A 20,205-nucleotide genomic window follows, 5' to 3' on the forward strand; every position below is an offset into this window, starting at 1 on the left:
GCACTCTCATCACAGACCACGGGTCGCGGCTGCTATCAGCAGCCTGGGACCCATCGATAATAGCAGACATCAGTGATCGCTCTGATGTCTGCCATTAACCCCCCAGATGCCGTGATCAAGAGAGATCACATCATCTGCGGATAGGGGATACGTTTTCCGGCATGAGATATCTCTTTTAAAGGGGTACTCCGGTGGAAAACTTAAGGGAGGGGATCGGACTGGGATGCCTGCTGAAATCATTCAGCAGGCATCCCGGCACAATGCCACAGATCGCCGGAAAAGGATGATGATCAGTGGTGTAATATACACCACCAATCATCATCCGTACTGTTCTGGGAGGTGGCAGTGTTGCCACCCCCCCACTCCACCCCAGGACAGCTGTGATTGGGCGGTCGCAGTTCGGCTCTGGTCATCACCATTTTGTGTCTGGTGCTGAGCAGGATGCAGCCCTATGCTGCATCTCCCCCCTCACAGTGTAAAAAGTGCCATCTGACATTGATTCTGTGCCCCCTGGCACAGGAGCGAATAGGGACAGCTTTAGATTAGGCAGGGAAAGATTTAGGTGGTGACAAAAATGGGGGGGAAAAAAATCAGCGTACCATATACTGTAGGTGTACGCGGGTCTGCAGCACCTTTAGCTGCGTGACCTGGGCCATACAGGGTCGCTTCAGTCTGTCCCAGCTTTTTCTTTTTGGGCGCAGACCTTTTTTGTTTTTGCTTAACTGTGTGGCCGTCCCTTTTCCATATAAAAGAGTGGCCGGCCACAGTTAGCTAAAGCCCACCCACCACTGATCAGTCCCGTAGTACTGATTACACCAGTTAGTCGGTCCATGCCAACAGTAGCAGGCTTGTGCTGTGTGGACCAACCGTACCTGTGTGTGCGGCCTGCCCCAACACTGTCAGTGATTTATCACTGATCAGCATATTTTTGGGGTTCAGTCGGGTGCTTTTTTTTCTGGTTGTAGCGTTTTTTTTTTTTTTTTTTTTGTGTGGGGGTCTGTGTACATGCCACCAGCCACTGTTCTGGACTGAGTGGCCGGACTCCCACTGACTTCTGCGCTCCCTGCCGCCACCAAACGCTAATCAGTGTGCTCACCACTGATTAGGTAAACTTGTTTTTCCCCCCTTTGTTTAGTTTCATATTTTTATATTTTTGTTCTTAAAGCAGTTAGTTAGTAGTTTACGGCAGGTTAGGGTATATCGCAGCACACACAGCAATAAAGTTTTCCCCCACATGTACATACACTTAACCCCCCCCCATTAGAGTAGGGAAATGGCCCACAGGGAGTTTTCAGCAGAGGAGGCATATGCTATACTTGCCTCAACACTGAAAGCCCCGTAGAGGATGAGGAAGACCCCACCTTCCTTATTTCTTCCGTTTCCTCCTCATCATCTTCTGATGAGGAGCCAGCAAGGCAGTGGAGAGGCCGCCATGCGAGGCTGCAAACCTCCTCTACTCCTGTTCCCTGTGCCCAATGCTAGTATGAGTCCCCCTGGCGCTCATACTAGTCAAGCCCCCCAGCCAAGTTTACCGGTGCCTGGTACAGGTGAACTTGTCTGGACTCAGCCAGCGAACCATGAGACCGTGATTCCCGAGTTTTTTGGAGACTTAGGAATCAAGATTGACATCGTCTGGTTCACTGAAATGGATTATTTAGTTTTTCTTCAGTGACGACTTTGTCAATCTGATGGTTGACCAGACGACCAGACCTGTACGCCCAACAGTTCGTCACCACAAACCTGGGCTCCTATTTAGCTAGACCCAGTGGCTGGTTTCCAGTCAGTGTAGCCAAAAAGTTGACATTTTGGGGCCTCCTCTGCATATGGGCCTCGTTAAAAAACCAAAACGTCAGGCAGTACTGGAGTGATGACGTCCTCTACCAGACAGCACTCTACAGTATGGCCATGACCTGTCGCCAGTTCGAGGCCATTTGGAAATGTTTGCATTATGCTGATAATGCGGCATGACGCCCCCCGCCCCCGTACTGATCCCGCGTATGACTGCCTGTATAAATCGGGCAGGTCATCAATCCCTTCGGAACCAAATTTTGGGAGGCCTTTGTCCCCGGAAGGGAGGTTGCTATTGATGAGTCTCTCATCAGCTTTAAGGGGAGACTCGGCTTCTGGCAATACATCCAAACCAAGCGGGCACGGTATGGCGTGAAGATATATAAACTTTGCGAGAGTACCTCGGGGTACTCTTGCAAGTTTAGTGTATGACGGATGAGATTCCCGTCTTGAGCCCTCAGAATGTCCCCCCAATCTGGGTGTTAGCGGGAAAATAGTTTGAGGCCTTTTGCACCCATTGCTAGATAACGGTTACCACCTTTACGTGGATAACTTTTACGCTAGTATCCCTCTCTTCACATCCCTTGCTGTCAGATCCACGATCGATTGTGGGACAGTCCAGAAGAATCAAAGAAGCTTTCCTTCCTATCCCCTGCAGACTCCTATCCCCTGGGGTGATGCCCGTGCCTTTTTCCATGAAAACCTGTTGCTGGTCAGGTATAAAAGGACAAGAGGTACATCCTTATGCTGTCCACAATTTTGAAAATTGCTGCTATACTTTGAAGCCCTCTAATGTCTTCAAAAAAGTAAAAACATGACAATTTTATGATGCCAACATAAAGTAGACATATTGTATTTGTGAATCAATATATAATTTGAAACTCTCTGCTTGTAAGGAAAATGGATATTCCAAAGTTAGAAAAATGCAAAATTTTCATGAAATGACATGAATACATCTCCACAAAGAAATATTTATGTTTTGCAAAAGTCATGGAAGGAGATGTATCATTCTTTTCAAATGTATGGCTTTTATATGAATTTTTTTTTTACTTACTTTTGCTTACATGCAACCTATTTATCAAATAGTCGCACGACCTTGATAGATAAATCACACGTAAGCAAAACCCAGGAAACCCGCTTACAAAAACAATTTTCAAAGCAGAAAAGTTTTCCCTTATGTTAATGGCCGAAGTTCTTTACCTACTCTATTACTAGTAGCTTTGCTAGAGAGTGATAGGGAGAGGGGGCATACCGCATCGCGTGACACCCTGACTGGCCTGCCTGGCACTAAATAGCTGCACTCCAAATATCCTGCAACAAAAGCCACTCTCCTCAGAAATTAAAAAATATGCTGCACCATGAATATCCGTACTCTGGATGCATTTCTGTTTAATTTTGAGCCCCCATTTTGTGACGTTCGTGGTGGGAGTCTTGCGTCACTGCGCTGAGGCCGGAGTTTATGTCAGGAAGGAAGCACCTACAGGCACATAAAAAACAGTGATGCCACACACACACCAAAAAAAAAAAAAAAAAAAAAAAAACGACTTGGTACGTTACCCACCCCAAAATGTGCATGAAGCTGTATTACTATGGATTTTTTGTTTTTTTAAGGAAAAATTTTACACAACATTATTTCAAAATTTAGTGGCTACGCCAGCATGTACGTGTCCTAAAATTAACAAGGTGTGCAGTGTGCATTTTCAAAATTAAAATAAATATTAGTTATTAGTTATATCATACATTTTTTCTATTTTTTCTAATGTAGTAGCTTTGTTTCATGATGCAGAACAAGAACAGTTAAAGTGGGTGTTAATTTTCTTTTAGTATGCACTTTCTGTAAGCCAGGTTGGACCTGGAATACATATGCGGCTTTTAAATGGAGATTTTTTCTTCATAAATAGTGACTATCGCATTTGATAAATACATGACCACTGCAAAGTAGAGAAAAAAAAATTTACTATGTGAGCAGGTTTCAAAAATGTGTTTTGGAATAAGCAAATATCAAAAAGTCGCTGCATGTATAGAAAAGTCGCACATGCATAAGTTTTTTTTTTTTTTTTTTACACAAAAAAAATTATCTATTGCGGAGCTTGATAAATCTCCTTCATAGTGTCTCCTTAGGGCAGATTTAATTTTTTTTATTTTTTTTTACTATTAACAGAGTCTTGTTTACTGTAAAGCATATGCAGGATAGGAAAATGACGAATTTGTCAAATTACCGATTTTACGAAGTTCAAATGAAGAATCAAACTGATGTCCAGCTGCCAAGAGGAGAACTGCATAATTAATTCCAGACTGAATAGTTGGCTCAGACTCAAATGCCCTTCCGTACCTATAAAAGCAAACATATGGAGTGCAATTTATAAACAGAAAGACTGGTGTTAACATCCAGAGCTTCCTGTAGTTATATAATAATTCATCACTCATTACTTCTTTTACCCAACTCACTTTTGAGGAATTTATCTGATGTCTATACTCAATGGTGGCTTACTGGCTTCAGTTTACAAACATTTTAGCATAATCTGTATATTTGCTGTGAAAGAAAAAAAAAATCTTTACATGCATTGACGTTTAACCTTTTATATTTGCAATCCCAACATTATTCGAAGAAAGCCAAAAACCCTTGAAAGACATTGATAAGTTTGCCAGAGTGGAAAAGTATTTACCTGATCAGTACTTGCAAATAACAGATCCCTATATCAATATTCTGTCTTCAGTACTGCCTATAAAGCTAATTTATCTGTGGCCCTTGTAGGAATATGACTGCCCAGTATCTACAACATTACAGCTTTGCATTTTCTGAAAATACTATATCTACATGATTAATAAACTGATCAAGTGATATTGGTGCCAGTACACATTTCAGAGATACTCCATGTACAGTATAAATTCAGTCCTGTTTTAACTTGATCACTCAGACTACTTTTTGGATACAGTATTAGTAAATTTTGATTGGATACAAAATTATCTCAAACTATGATAGGATATATGATCAAAGTTGGGTTTTTCAAAAGGAGGCGGAGATTGAGAAAATTAGGTAATAGAACTGTCTCAATAAATCCTGTCAGGAGGAGCTCTCAGCCTGTGTTAAAGGGGTACTCTGATGGAAACATTTTTTTTTTTTAATAAATCAACTGGTGCCAGAAAGTTAAACATTTGTAAATTACTTCTATTTAAACACTTCCATTACTTATCAGCTGCTGTATGCTCCACAGGAAGTTCTTTTCTCTTTGAATTTCCTTTCTTTCTGACCACAGTGCTCTCTGCTGATACCTCTGTCCATTTTAGGAACTGTACAGAGTAGGAGAAAATCCCCATAGGAAACCTCTCTTGCTCTGGAAAGTTCCAAACATGGACAGAGGAGTAAGCTGAAAGCACTGTGGTCAGACAAAGGAAAATAAAAAATAAAAACTTCCTCTGTAGTATACAGCAACAGATTGCCCCAGGCAATAGACCGCAGATTGCATAGAAGTGAGAAACCTAGTGGCCAAGATTTTAGATGGTTTTTTTTCTGGGGGAAGGAGAATTTTTTTTGGGCAAATGAATCGATTTACAGATATTTTAGGAATCACACTGGCTATTAAATAGAGCAAAGGTTTTTGAAATGACAGTGCCTATTTAAGTGCCTCCCTGTCATATGACATACATCTATGGCAGGGAAAAGGTTTAATAATAAATCACTAGTTCTGCTGTCTTTTTTTTAGCTCATAAATATGTATATCAATTCGTTCAGTTCCTTCTGCTGTATAGCCTGAAATTGTGCTTTATTTTCAACATTAAAGAAATATATTAGATATTTTTTTCACTGATTAAAGCCAAATACCAAAACATGTTCTTTTTTGTTATCTGTTTCCATTTTATGACTAATTTTTTATTTCAGATTTATATACATTTTTAGGGGGGAGCTGCCATCTTGCCATTTAGAGATAAGCTTTAAAACAAGACCCATGGACACTGGCAACAATAGACAGGAGCAGTCTCATTCATATGAATAAGAAAGATGTCTGGGCGTCCTCTGACATTCCACAGGGAGGGGAAGGCTGAGCTTCGAGCTTCAGCAATTGTAAAGATCCGGTCTCATCTATACACTGGTGTCACCTTATACTGTACTTTCAACAGCCTCCTCATTTTCACTGAACACGATGTCTATGCTTAGAGGTCTAAGGCTTAATTTAAAACAGATAGTAAAATGGAAAATTACAAAAAATATATATTATATATATATATATATATATATATATATATATATATATATATATGATGAAAGCTTGATTTAAAACAGTCAATATGCTGATGAAACATTCCCTTTAAAGAGGTATTCCAGCAAAAACCTCGTGATGGCCTATCCTCAGGGTAGAACAAAAATAGGAGATCGGTGGGGTGCAGAGACCTGGCACCCCAGATTATCAGCTGCACAGAATTGCGGCACTTGCAATATACAGGGAACAGAGCCAGAAGCAGAAGGCTCCATACACTGTGTAGTGGCTGTGCCCGGCAACTTCCGTTAAAGTCTCATTCACATCTTTGGGATCTTGGATGCAGTAACCCAGCACAGCTACTTCACTACGTATGGAGTCTTTTGAGTCCTGCTCTGTTTACTGTGTAGTGCGAGAGCCACAGCTATGCCCAACAGCTGGTGGTGCTGACAATCTGCTTTGATCAGATACTGATAACATATCCCAGGAATAGGCCATCAATATGTTTTCACAGGAAAACCCCCTTAAAAAAATAAAAATAAAAAACACACAAAAAGTCCAAAGCAACATAATGATAAAATGTGCTCCTAATCAGAGGAATTTCCCAGCTGGTTATATTTCCTTAGTGTTCAGCTTTAAGCTACACTATATAACATTTCTGTGATTCAAAAATTGCCAGATCATTCAAAAAAGATTATCTGATGGATAAACAATCTCACTGTTCTATCATTAATCCTGGTGATAATAGCAAAAGACATCTTAATGAGAGGCGGATTACTGTAGTGATATAGCCTAAATCGCATCTCCTTCACGGTGCTCCATTTCCGTCTGGTGATGACGTCAGAGAAGGAAACACCAAACAGTGTAACAGAGGAGAAACATGCCTGTTTATGAGTTTTCTTCACCTAATGTATCATTTTTTACTCTTAAACTACATGGTTATTCAGATGATTGCTGATATACAATATATATAATTTTACTTTAATGTAGGAAGCAATGCGACTGTATTATTGTTGTATATAGCAATACATCAATGTTTTGAAGGAATAAATTATGCTGCTTAAGCCCAACATTAAAAAGTGAACAGTGAAACATCAATAAAACATGATTATTAAAGCAATAAAATATGTATAAACCACAGATGTATCTAGGCCTCTGAAGACTGTGATTAATACAGCATGGAATAATAATTCACTCTTCCATTGCTAAATCCTTTATTGCATATCACCTATTGTCTGATGATCATGTAAGACTATTATTTTAAGTTAAAGCTTAAAGGGCTACTGGAAAACATTATTATTATTGTTATCAACTGGTGCCAGAAAGTTAAACCGATTTGTAAATTACTTCTATTTAAAAATCTTAACCCTTCCAGTACTTATCAGCTGCTGTATGCTCCACAGGAAGTTCTTTTCTTTTTGTATTTCCTTTCTGTTTGACCACAGTGCTCTCTACTGACACCTCTGTCCATGTCAGGAACTGTCCAGGGTAGGAGAAAATCCCCATAGAAAACCTCTCCTGCACTGGACAGTTCCTAAAATGGACAGAGGTATCTGCAGAGAGCCCTGTGGTCAGTCAGAAAAGAAATAAAAAAAAGAAAAGAGCTTCCTGTAGCATACAGCAGCTGATAGGTACTGGAAGGATTACGATTTTTAAATACAAGTAATTTACAACTCTGTTTAACTTTCCGGCACCAGTTGATTAAAATATTTTTTTTTTCTAGTGGAGTATCCCTTTAACTCCAATGTTGGTCTGGCAGCAGGATGCCTGTTTAAATCTCATAGACTTGCATGGGACTTCTGGCTAATCCATATCCTAATCACATAAGCAGCGGGCAAGTCTTGGACTAAAAATTGTAATAAGAGTTTTAGCTGCAGTCCCTAGTCTCTCCCTCTTGCTTTGTGAGAAACACTGGATATCTAGATTATTACAGCTCCATCGGGGTTGTAGAACCCCTAGGAGAACTTTGAATGAGTGTTCTAGGTATCATTCCTCCCCAAGTGGTCTCCTCCATGTTTTGGATATGACAATCTTTAGAACCTTTTGAGAAGAGGGGGCATTATATTTTTATGAGATTGGGTATGAGTTTTCCCATCTACTCCCCTCGTATGTGTTGTTGATTGTATTGAAGATGTCCTAGGTGTCAACCATCAAAAAGTTGCTATATAGCACATTCTTCACAGGCAAGGAAATATTGCAGCCCACTTGTTAGGATCATCATCTCCTGTTTTGTCTAAATTTGTAAGGGTGCATACAGTGGTTATGTTGGAAGGCTGGGGCATATAAGAAACAACATGCCTCAGTAAAGTAGGATATGATTTGGGGTGTCTAGATGTCCTATTGTAATAGTTTTTTCTATACAACCACTGGATGATGATCCTAACAAGTGGGCTGCAATATTTCCTTGCCTGTAAAGAATGTGCTATATAGCAACTTTTTGATGGTTGACACCTAGGACATCTTCAATACAATCAAAAACACATAAGAGGGGAGTAGATGGGAAAACTCATACGCAATCTCATAAAAATATAGATGAGCCCCCTCTTCTAAAAAGGTTCTAAAGATTGCCATATCCAAAACATGGAGGAGACCACTTGGGGAGGAATGACACCTAGAACACTCATTCAAAGTTCTCCTAGGGGTTCTACAACCCTGATGGAGCTGTAATAATCTAGATATCCATTCTATGACCCTTATGACATTCTAGGACCCATTTTTCTTTCTAAGTCTGTTTGTACAACACACAAAATGGGTATAAGATATCTGGCACCCAACGCCAGTTAGATAGATGAGTCCCTGGGGGAGACAAATTCAATATATACTCTTAGAAAATCACCAATTAGGCCCGAGATAAAACTAAAATTTTTTACTGATTATTACATAATAATATACAAACAAGTGTATGTGTTGGGATGGGGGGAGCGGGATACAGGTGAGTATCTACACTGGAGGCCCTGCCTATCTAGGGAGGAAACTCCTGATGCGAAGTGTGGATAGGGTTAGGGAAATAAATTGAACAATACATACAATTAGTGAGTAGAACCTCTCTTGCCAACATGTTTTGCCCAACGATGGTAAGGGCTCATCAGGGAGTTAGAGGAATTCACAGTGGGATAAAGAACATATAACAGAAATAGAAATCATAGATAGTAGCACCTACAGGGTGCTGTTAATGATGTTAGTGCAGTGTCAGTAAGTTAGTAGGAGTCAACCAGTCTAAGGTACAGACTTGAGTCAGTCAGTATTATGTTTAAATAGATGACCAAGGAATAGACGTAGAGAACCAGAGTTAGATCAAGAATAACATTCCATAGATAAATATCAACGGATGTAGAAACAGATGGTCCATAAGTTACAGATAGCGACTCAATTGGACTCCTGAAATGTGTTCCTGTCCACTGTTTATACAAATGAACAAAAAAGGGTATCACAATACATAAACTTATAAGAAAGGGATGTAGGAATAATACACAATGTCAGAGGGTAATTTGCTTACCAATTATGGCAAATTAATACAGATATGACGACCCATATTCATCCCTTGGAGTTATACAAAGTTTGATAGCTACAAGATCCAGATAGGGACCATATCGTTAAGAACAGTCACCTAGAATAATGCATATGCACATGATGAAAAACACACAAATATAAACCACCAAAAACTATATTATTATATATATATTTAAATAAGCTCACCACACCACCTTCACAGGTAGTGTGTCCTGCAAAACAGCTCAGGCTCCATTTAAGAAGTCTCAGAACTGATTGGGATTTATGCCAAGCTAGAACTCTCTCCAGAAGGAAAGAGGACCCATCTGCAGACTCTGCAGACAGCTGTTTCGGGGTGTTTGAATCTCCGTTACACCTGAAGATGTGTCCTCTCCCCGAGGAAAGTACTGACCCCGTATATTATATATACACACACACATACATATATACACACACACTATTATATATATATATATATATATATATATATATATATATATATATATATATATATATATATATATACACATACACACACACACACATATCTATATCTATATATTAGGAATTAGCGAACTTACAGTAAATTCGATTTGTCACAAACTTCTCGGCTCGGCAGTTGATGACTTATCCTGCGTAAATTAGTTCAGCCTTCAGGTGCTCCGGTGGGCTGGAAAAGGTGGATACAGTCCTAGGAAAGAGTCTCCTAGGACTGTATCCACCTTTTCCAGCCCACCGGAGCACATGAAAGCTGAACTAATTTATGCAGGAGAAGTCATCAACTGCTGAACCGAGAACTTTGTGACGAATCGAATTTACTGTAAGTTCGCTCATCTCTAATATATATATATATATATATATATATGTAAATACACTCTCCATAATCTATGTTAAGGAAATAGCACACTTATCCCAGGATATAGGGCAACAGCAAACAGAGGGGGGATCGGGCAGGCAGAGAAAGAGTGATAATACGTGTTTGTAGGCTATTATGCAAGGGATAGAAGGACATCCCATCAGTACATAAGGAAAAGATATTAGGTCATGACATTAAACTGTAGCCTGAGATAAAATAAGCAAAATCCCTGACCTTGTGATGGAAAAGGAGAGGGAAAGGCAGGTAGCCAAACAAGTGAGCAGCCGCCAGATAAAGCAGATACACGGAACTGAAATTGAGATAATCCTAGTAAAGAAACAGCTAGTCATATGGCAATACAGACAACTAATATGATAAAGTAATAAACTCTACAGACCTGATGACGGAATCCGCATGTGAACACTGCCTGTGAACTAGAGAACGCCGCTATGAGCCGCACGCCTGGTGCTTAAAAAGCCCAGGGCAGCGCATGGGTAGGCGGAAGTTCCGGATCGATGGAACATAAAATTACCTAAAAACCTCCGGTTTCTCCATTAAGAGCCCATGTTATTATCACAAAATCACTATTTTACACAAATCTTACTCCTTTTAATCACCTACAAGCTATTAGGCATATTAGTATCATGTATCCATAATTTCGTTATCATCCCTACTGTCTTCAAAATCATTCATTTCTCAGATGGAACGCCTCATGCGTTCCATTACTACTAGAACGCCTTCTTGCATTCCATAATACAGGACGTTACGTAATTTTGTGTTCCACCAGACCAGATGTGACGTAATTTTGCGTTCCATCGATCCGGAACTTCCGCCTATCCATGCGCTGCCCTGGGCTTTTTAAGCGCCAGGCGTCCGGCTCATAGCGGCGTTCTCGGGTTCACAGGCAGCGTTCACATGCGGACTATTATATATATATATATATCTATATATATATATATATCTATATATCTATATATCTATATATATATATATATATATATACATATATACACACATACATACATATACACACACACACACACATATACATATACACACAGGTGACTGTTCTTAACGATATGGTCCCTATCTGGATCTTGTAGCTGTCAAACTTTGTATAACTCAAAAGGGATGAATATGGGTCGCCGTATCTGTATTAATTTGCCATAATTGGTAAGCGAATTACCCTCTGACAGAGTGTATTATTTCTACATCCCTTTCTTAGAAGTTTATGTCTTGTGATTCTCTTTTTGTTCATTTGTATAAACAGTGGACAGGAACACATTTCAAGAGTCCAAATGAGTCGCTATCTGTAACTTATGGACCATCTGTTTGTCCATCCGTTGATATTTATCTATGGAATGTTATTCTTGATCTAACTCTGGTTCTCTAAGTCTATTCCTTGGTCACCTATTTAAACATTATACTGACTGTGACTCAAGTCTGTACCTTAGCAGACTGGTTGACACCTAACTTACTGACACTGCACTAACATCATTAACAGCACCCTGTAGGTGCAACTATCTATGATTTCTATTTCTGTTTATTGTTCTGTATCCCACTGTGGATTCCTCTAACTCCCTGATGAGCCCTTACCATCGTTGGGCAAAACGTGTTGGTAAAAGAGGTTCTACTCACTAATTGTATGTATTGTTCAATTTATTTCCCTAACCCTATCCACACTTCGCATCAGGAGTTTCCTCCCTAGATAGGCAGGGCCTCCAGTGTAGATATTCACCTTAATCCCGCTCCCCCATCCCAACACTTACACTTGTTTGTATATTATTATGTAATAATCAGTAAAAATTTTGAGTTTTATCTCGGACCTAATTGGGGATTTTCTAAGAGTATATACTAAGTCTGTCTGTGTCATACTGGGGAATAATTCTCATTAGCCTAGGGAGATGATTGTACCATTTTATATTGGGTTCATAGTAATAAGAAGGGGAGGGGAATTTATGTATATGTTCTTGTTGTGTTCTTTGTATGTGTATAAACAAAAACAGGTAAGGACACCTTGTATGATTATTGATATTTTTGATGGTTCGTTGATTTAGTTCTCCTGGAAAAATTTAAAAAAAATGTATAGGATTTAAAAAATAAATAAAAAATGATAAAGTGTGGCAGTAAATTGGGGTTGCTACCATACAGTTATTACCATACAGAATAATGTTTTAATTTCTGTATGCTGTGTTCATGTTGCACTGAAAAATCTGCATTTATTAAACTTTATGCCACCTCATTTGAACAGTACACTATTTCAAAAAGATGGAAGGCAAGCAAAACACATCAAGTCTGACATGAAAGCTGCTCATCTAGAAAATTTGTCTACTGTCAGAAATAACCGTTTTGTAGTATAGTAGCCTTTACTTGTAGTCACATGTGCTTAACATTATCCCAATATTTAGCTGGATGCATTGATCTGGTCACACACCATTATAAATTATTTCCGTAAATAACTCTATGCATATAAAACAGTCAACCCTGACTAACTATTGGCTTCTTTGCATACTAACCAGTATATGCCTTTGTCTCGGCTCTCCTCATCAGTGAAGTTAGAATCAAGAAACATATCTTTAAAGATTCTTCCTACCAGGCAGAAGATATCAGAAGCAACCTGGTCTTCATGTTGCACCATAGGTAACATAATCTCAAGAGCTCTCTTCCTATCACCAGGCAGCTTCCGCCTGAACAAAAAAGACCACAAATTGGAGTGCAGAATTAACTAGAACATTGTATTTCAATAGAATATAGTGTAAAACCAAAATGTAGATGGATAATGCTCTTTTTCACTTTTAACTGTTAAGATATACAGGGATTTTCTAAAATGGTAAAATAAAATAGTAAAAAAAAGAAAGCAAGCAATGTAAATTGCACATTGTTGTGCTTGCAAGCAGTTTATAAGGTATCCGCTTGCTTTGTGTCTAAAGCCTCAAGGAATGTTAAAGTCTACAGATAACTCATTACATTACATGTATTATACAGTTTGCTTTCTGGAGTCATTTGAAGAAGTATTCAGGATAAAGTAACCTAAAAATCACTAAAAAAATTAAATAAAACATTTACATTTAGGGTAAAGTTGGATGTGTAAATGAAATATTTTTTTAGCCACTAAAATACAGTTTTTTTCCCAAATTTACAATTTTTACAAGAGGTAATGAGAGAGAAGTTGTAACCCCATTTATTCTGAGTATGGAAATACTTCATGTATTTGTGCTCTGCGGGCGCACTACAATGCTCAGAAGAGAAGGAGTCACATTTGGCTTTTTGAAAGCAAATTTAGCTGAAATTGTTTTTGGGGGGCATGTCTCTTTTAGGAAGCCCATATGCTGCCAGAACAGCAATAAAAGCCCCACATAACACACTATTTGGGAAACAACACCCCTCAAGCAATGTAACAAGGGGTACAGTAAAGCCTTTACACCCCACAGGTGTTTGACAATTTTGCGCTAAACTTGGACGTGAAAATGAAAATGCTGGTGATGCCCCAATTTTTTCATTTTCACAAGGGGTAATATGAGAAAAAGCCTCCCAATTTTTAACCTCATGGAAATACTGCATATTTGAATGTAAAGTGCTCTGCAGGTGAACTACAATGCTCAGAAGAGAAGGAGCGTCACTGGGCTTTTGGAGAGAGAATTTGTTTGGAATGGAAGTCGGGGGCCATGTGTGTTTACAAAGCCCCCATGCTACCAGAACAATGCCCCCTCCCCACATGTGACCCTATTTTGGAAACTACACCCCTCACGTAATGTAATAAGGGGAACAGTGAGCATTTACACCTCATTGACGTTTGACAGATCTTTGGAACAGTGGGCCGTGCAAATGAAAAGCAAACATTTTTAATTTTTATGTACCAATGTTCAAAAAAATCTGTCAGACACCTGTGGGGTGTAAATGCTCACTGCACCCCTTGTTACATTCCTTGAGGGGGTGTAGTTTTCAAAATGGGGTCACATGTGGGGGGGGTCCACTGTTCTGGCACCATGGGGGCTTTGTAAACACACATTCTCTCTCCAAAAGCCCAATGGCGCGCCTTCTCTTCTGAGCCCTGTAGTGTGCCCGCAGAGCATTTTACGTCCACACATGGGGTATTTATATACTCTTTTTTTCCTATTACCCCTTTTGAAAATGAAAAATTTGGGATAACACCAGCATTTTTGTGAAAGGATATAAAAAATTTAATTTTCACGTCCAAATTTAACGAAAATTGCAGAAAAATGCAGAGCAGGGATTTCAATTTTAACCCTCCCTCCCCCAACTGCCATTGGTCGGTCAGTCCTGACCGACCAATGGCAGGGGATAGGAGGAGGTGGCACCCCTGCCACCTCACTCCTATCCTTTAGGATGATCGGGGCTGTCTGACAGCTCCGATCATCCATATTTCAGGGCAATCAGGTCACCAGAGACCCAATCAGCCAGGAAAAGCCATGATTCGCCGCTGTGATTTCAGCAGGCATCCTGGTCCCGGAATTCCCACGATGGGGCTTACAGGTACTCCCTGGGTCCTTAAGTACCAGGACGTCAAAGCGTACCTGTACGCCCTTGCTCCTTAAAGAATTATTTGTTTTTATATGCTTGGCGTACAAGAGGGATAAACTAAATGGTAGGAAAACAAAAACAATTTCTTATAACTATAATAAAGTTAACAGAAAATTACTCTCACCTGTTTAGGGCAAATGCATAATGAAACTTCACATGAAGATGAGAGGACAAATCAAAGGTTGGCAGTCTTTCTAACGTCTCAACTAGTTTTACAATGGAATCGTAATCCTTTACAAGTGAACCATTCATAAGAGAGAAAAAAATAATCACAATGGTGACAGACCCATTTATATTACTGTATACATATAGGTGTATGATTACAGTTATTGAGTTTGTGGCTCATTTCACCTGTAATGAGCATGTGCACAGAGCTTAAAAACTACTTTGTTACGGCACAGTCACACGGAGCACATCCCAAGCATATTTCATACTACGCATGCGCCTCAGAGGGACTGCAGAACAAGCTCCTGGCTGTGGCCATAGTGGCAGAATTCCTGCTGTAGAAATCCACCGCTACAAGCGGACACAGAGCTAACCAGATGCATCCGGGAGTTCACTCTGCAGTCCCTCTGTGACTGCAGTCGGCGCATCTGCAGCATGAAAAATACGATGTGGATGCGTCCTGTGTGACCCTGCCCTAAATGTCTTTCCTGGTGTGGAAAGACATACAATGAAACAGACGTTTACATATCCACCTGTCTTTATGTCATCATATGCAAGATTTACTAAAGACTAAAGATTTATCAAGAGCAGTTGCGCTGTACAACAGTTTCGTCAGTTACAGACTAATACTGTGTAAAAGTTTTAGGCAGATGTAGAAAAATATGCTGCAAAGTAAGAATGCTTTAAAGAAATAGAAGTGTAAATAGTTTATTTTAATCAATTAACAAAATGCTGTGAATAGAAAAGAAATCTAAATCAAATTTATATTTGCTGGGACCACCCTTTTCCTTCAAAACAGCAACAATTCCTCTAGGTACATTTGCACAAAAATCTGAATTTTTGCAGGATTATATAGTCAGGTATATGTTTAATTATATCAAACAGGTGGTAATTTTCATATGTGGGTTGAAATACAAGCATTAACTGACACCAAAACGACTGTGTGGAAGGCTTAATATTGGGTAAGGAAAACCCAAACTATGCTATAAAAAGGTTCCATCAAAGGCCAAATACACTTGTCCACTGCTGATGTTTTCAAAAGGACTTTTATGCTGATTTGTATTTCATAGAAACCTCTAACCAAGCCCCCCTTAGCTTGGGGTTGTTCAGCCCATGAAAGCTAATGTGCTTGACATTAATGTTCTTGTCACACAGGTAGAACCTTCTGCAGCAGTTATGCAGAGTAAGACAGGGTTGGCCCGGATTGTTTTACCCTGGTCTAGTACAAGATGCTTTTTGACCTCCTCTCCCCCCTATTTTTGACACTTTATAAAATTCAATAGCTCTGAATGTCCCACTCTCAGTTGACTCTACACAAGCCCACCTTCTGGTGATCCCAAAGGAAGAAACAAGTCTGCTTGAAACTGTCTATCCAAAGCTAGTCGGTGGGATGGGTCAACCTGATCTTTGGACTTATCTGTCTGTCCTCCTTTCCCAGGTGGTGGATTGATGCAGACATGCTACCTTAAAAGCCTTTGCATTTACTGAACAGTCTTTTACCAACATCCCCCTCCACTGTGGCTCGCAACTGATGTACCAGCCCCTAAGTTTTTACACAGTTAACTTTATGGTCAAACTGAAATGTTCTCTTTATTCTGAGGGTCAATAAGATCAAAAACAATACCGTAGTTACCATTTTCTATTTAATTTTTATTTTCTATTACTGTTAAAGTTTATATATATATATATATATATATATATATATATATATATATATATTTATTTATATACATATATATTTTTTTTTTATAAACAAAATGTCAAAAATTTCCCTATATTTTCCATAAATGGGCCAGTATGAGGGTGCATTTTTGTGCAGTGATCTTTATTTATTGGTTTCACTTATTATTCCATTTTTCTGGGATGTAATGTGACCAAAAATCACATTTGTTTTTTTACATTTATGACATTCACCTTATGGTATGAATAGCATATCTTAACAGTTCGGATATTTCTTCATGCAGCAATACCAAATATGTATTTAACATGTTTTTATTTGTAAAACGGGAAAGGGGGTAATTCTTTTTTATTGGGGGAGTAGCTTATTGCAGATCATACAAATGGATAACAGCAGAGTGACATGGAGCAGGCAAAGGGACTTCCGGTGGCCATCTTACCTCATTGGACCCCTGCAATTGTGCAAAATGCTTTAGATGCTGTGGTCAGTATTGATCGCCGACGTCTGCCATTAGAGAAGTGTCCCTGGCTGCTGACAGACTGCGGGTCCCAGCTGATATAAAACACTAAGTACCAGGCAACAGGGGCAATTTTATGCCCCGTGTCCTCTAGGGGTTGAAGGGGGGGGGGCACTGTCTTTAGCGTATAGGAGAACAAAATAATACTTGCGGTGTTCATCATGCCATTTAGATGTCTTAAGGCCAAAATGGGCTTGGTCCTGAAGGGGTTAAGGACCAGAGCGTTTTTTGCACATCTGACCACTGTCACTTTAAACATTAATAACTCTGGAATGCTTTTAGTTATCATTCTGATTCCGAGAATGTTTTTTCGTGACATATTCTACTTTAACATGGTGGTAAATTTTTGTGGTAACTTGCATCCTTTCCTTGTAAAAAATCCTAAAATTTGATGAAAAATTTGAAAATTTAGCATTTTTCTAACTTTGAAGCTCTCTGCTTGTAAGGAAAATGTATATTACAAATAAAAAAATTTTTTATACACATATAAAATATGACTACTTTATGTTTGCATCATAAAAGTGACGAGTTTTTACTTTTGGAAGACACCAGAGGGCTTCAAAGTTCAGCAGCAATTTTCCAATTTTTCACAAAATTTTCAAACTCACTATTTTTCAGGGACCAGTTCAGGTTTGAAGTGGATTTGAAGGGTCTTCATATTAGAAATACCCCACAAAAGACCCCATTATAAAAACTGCACCCCCCCCCCCAAAGTATTCAAAATGACATTCAGTCATCATTTTAACCCTTTAGGTGTTTCACAGGAATAGAAGCAAAGTGAAGGAGAAAATTCACAATCTTCATTTTTTACACTCGCATGTTCTTGTAGACCCAATTTTTGAATTTTTACAAGGGGTAAAAGGAGAAAATGTATACTTGTATTTGTAGCCCAATTTCTCTCGAGTAAGCACATACCTCATATGTCTATGTAAATTGTTCGGCGGGCGCAGTAGAGGGCTCAGAAGGGAAAGAGCGACAAGGGGATTTTGGAGAGTACGTTTTTCTGAAATGGTTTTTGGGGGGCATGTTGCATTTAGGAAGCCCCTATGGTGCCAGAACAGCAAAAAAAAACTCACATGGCATACCATTTTGGAAACTAGACCCCTTGAGGAACATAACAAGGAATAAAGTGAGCCTTAATACCCCACAGGTGTTTCACGACTTTTGCATATGTAAAAAAAAAAAAAAAAAAATTTCCACTAAAATGTGTGTTTCCCCCCAAATTTCACATTTTTGCAAGGGTTAATAGCAGGAAATACCCCCCAATATTTGTAACCCCTTCTCTTCTGAGTATTGAGGTACCCCATAAGTTGACCTGAAGTGCACTATGGGCGAACTACAATGCTCAGAAGAGAAGGAGTCATATTTTGCTTTTTGAGAGCAAATTTTGCTCGGGTGGCATATCGCATTTAGGAAGCCCTTATGGTGCCAGAACAGCAAAAAAAAAACACATGGCATACCATTTTGGAAACGAGACCCCTTGAGGAACGTAACAAGGGATACAGTGAGCATTTACCCCCCACTGGTGTCTGACAGATCTTTGGAACAGTGGGCTGTACAAGTTTTAATTTTCACGGACCACTGTTCCAAAGATCCGTCAGACACCTGTGGGGGGTAAATTCTCACTGCACCCCTCATTATATTCCGTGAGGGGTGTCGTTTCCGAAATGGGGTCACATGTGGGGTTTTGTTTTTTTTGCGTTTGTCAAAACCGCTGTAACAATCAGCCACCCCTGTGCAAATCACCTCAAATGTACATGGTGCACTCTCCCTTCTGGGCCTTGTTGTGCGCCCCCAGAGCACTTTGCGCTCACATATGGGGTATCTCTGTAGTCGGGAGAAATTGCGTTACAAATTTTGGGGGGCTTTTTTCCCTTTTACCTCTTGTGAAAATGTAAAGTATAGGGCAACATCAGCATGTTAGTGTAAAAAATTTAATTTTTTTACACTAACATTCTGGTGTAGACCCCAACATTTCCTTTTCATGAAGGGTTAAAGAAGAAAAAGCCCCCCAAACCTTGTAACGCAATTTCTCCAGAGTACGGCGATACCCCATATGTCGCCCTAAACTGTTGCCTTGAAATACGACAGGGCTCCAAAGTGAGAGCGCCGTGCGCATTTGAGGCCTAAATTAGGGATTTGCATAGGGGTGGACATAGGGGTATTCTACGCCAGTGATTCCCAAACAGGGTGCCTCCAGCTGTTGCAAAACTCCCAGCATGCGTGGACAGTCAACGGCTGTCCGACAATACTGGGAGTTGTTTTTCAACAGCTGGAGGCTCTGCTTTGGAAACAGTGGCGTACCGGACGTTCTTATTGGGGGAGGGGGGCTGTGTAGGGGTATGTGTATATGTAGTGTTTTTAACTTTTTATTTTATTTTGTGTTAATGTAGTGTAGTGTTTTTAGGGTACAGTCACACGGGCGGGGGTTACAGCGAGTTTCCCAGCGCAAAATTTGCTGCATCTCAAGATGCGAGAAACCCACTGTAAAAGCCTCGCCCATGTGAATGTACCCTGGGGTGCACCAGCTGTTGCAAAACCACAACTCCCAGCATGCATGGTCTGTTAGTGCATGCTGGGAGTTATAGTTTTGCAACAGCTGGAGGCACACAGGTTAGGAAACACTGAGTTAGAAACAGACAATGTTTCCCAACCAGTGTGTCTCCAGTTGTTGCAAAACTACAACTCCCAGCATGCCCAGACAGCTGAAGGGCATGCTGGGAGTTGTAGTTCGGCAACATCTGAAGGGCCAGATGTTGCTGAACTAAAACTCCCAGCATGCCTGGACAGTCAGTGCATACTGGGAGTTGTAGTTTTGCAACAGCTGGAAGAGCACAGATTGGAGACCATTATACAATGGTCTCCAAACGGGGGCCCTCCAGATGTTGCAAAACTACAACTCCCAGCATGCCCAGACAGCCAAAGGCTGTCTAGGCATGCTGTGAGTTGTAGTTTTAAGACTCCTAGAAGCAGC

The 20,205-nt window shown here is 39.8% G+C and overlaps 1 protein-coding gene across 6 annotated transcripts in view; it reads right to left on the minus strand.

Annotated features, from left to right (window-relative positions):
• MAP3K5 (mitogen-activated protein kinase kinase kinase 5) overlaps positions 1-20,205 on the minus strand; it is a 329,350-nt gene that overhangs the window by 112,259 nt on the left and 196,886 nt on the right. For all 6 annotated transcript variants that reach the window (XM_056566626.1, XM_056566625.1, XM_056566627.1 and 3 more), the window contains 3 exons: positions 14,996-15,102; positions 12,846-13,016; positions 4,008-4,120 (listed from right to left, as the gene is read on the minus strand). In XM_056566626.1, coding sequence (XP_056422601.1) covers positions 4,008-4,120; positions 12,846-13,016; positions 14,996-15,102 — 391 coding nt within the window. The remainder of the gene's footprint in view (positions 1-4,007; positions 4,121-12,845; positions 13,017-14,995; positions 15,103-20,205) is intronic.

This window comes from Hyla sarda, chromosome 3 (genome assembly GCF_029499605.1).
Source record: "Hyla sarda isolate aHylSar1 chromosome 3, aHylSar1.hap1, whole genome shotgun sequence".
Classification (NCBI taxonomy): Eukaryota; Metazoa; Chordata; class Amphibia; order Anura; family Hylidae; genus Hyla; species Hyla sarda.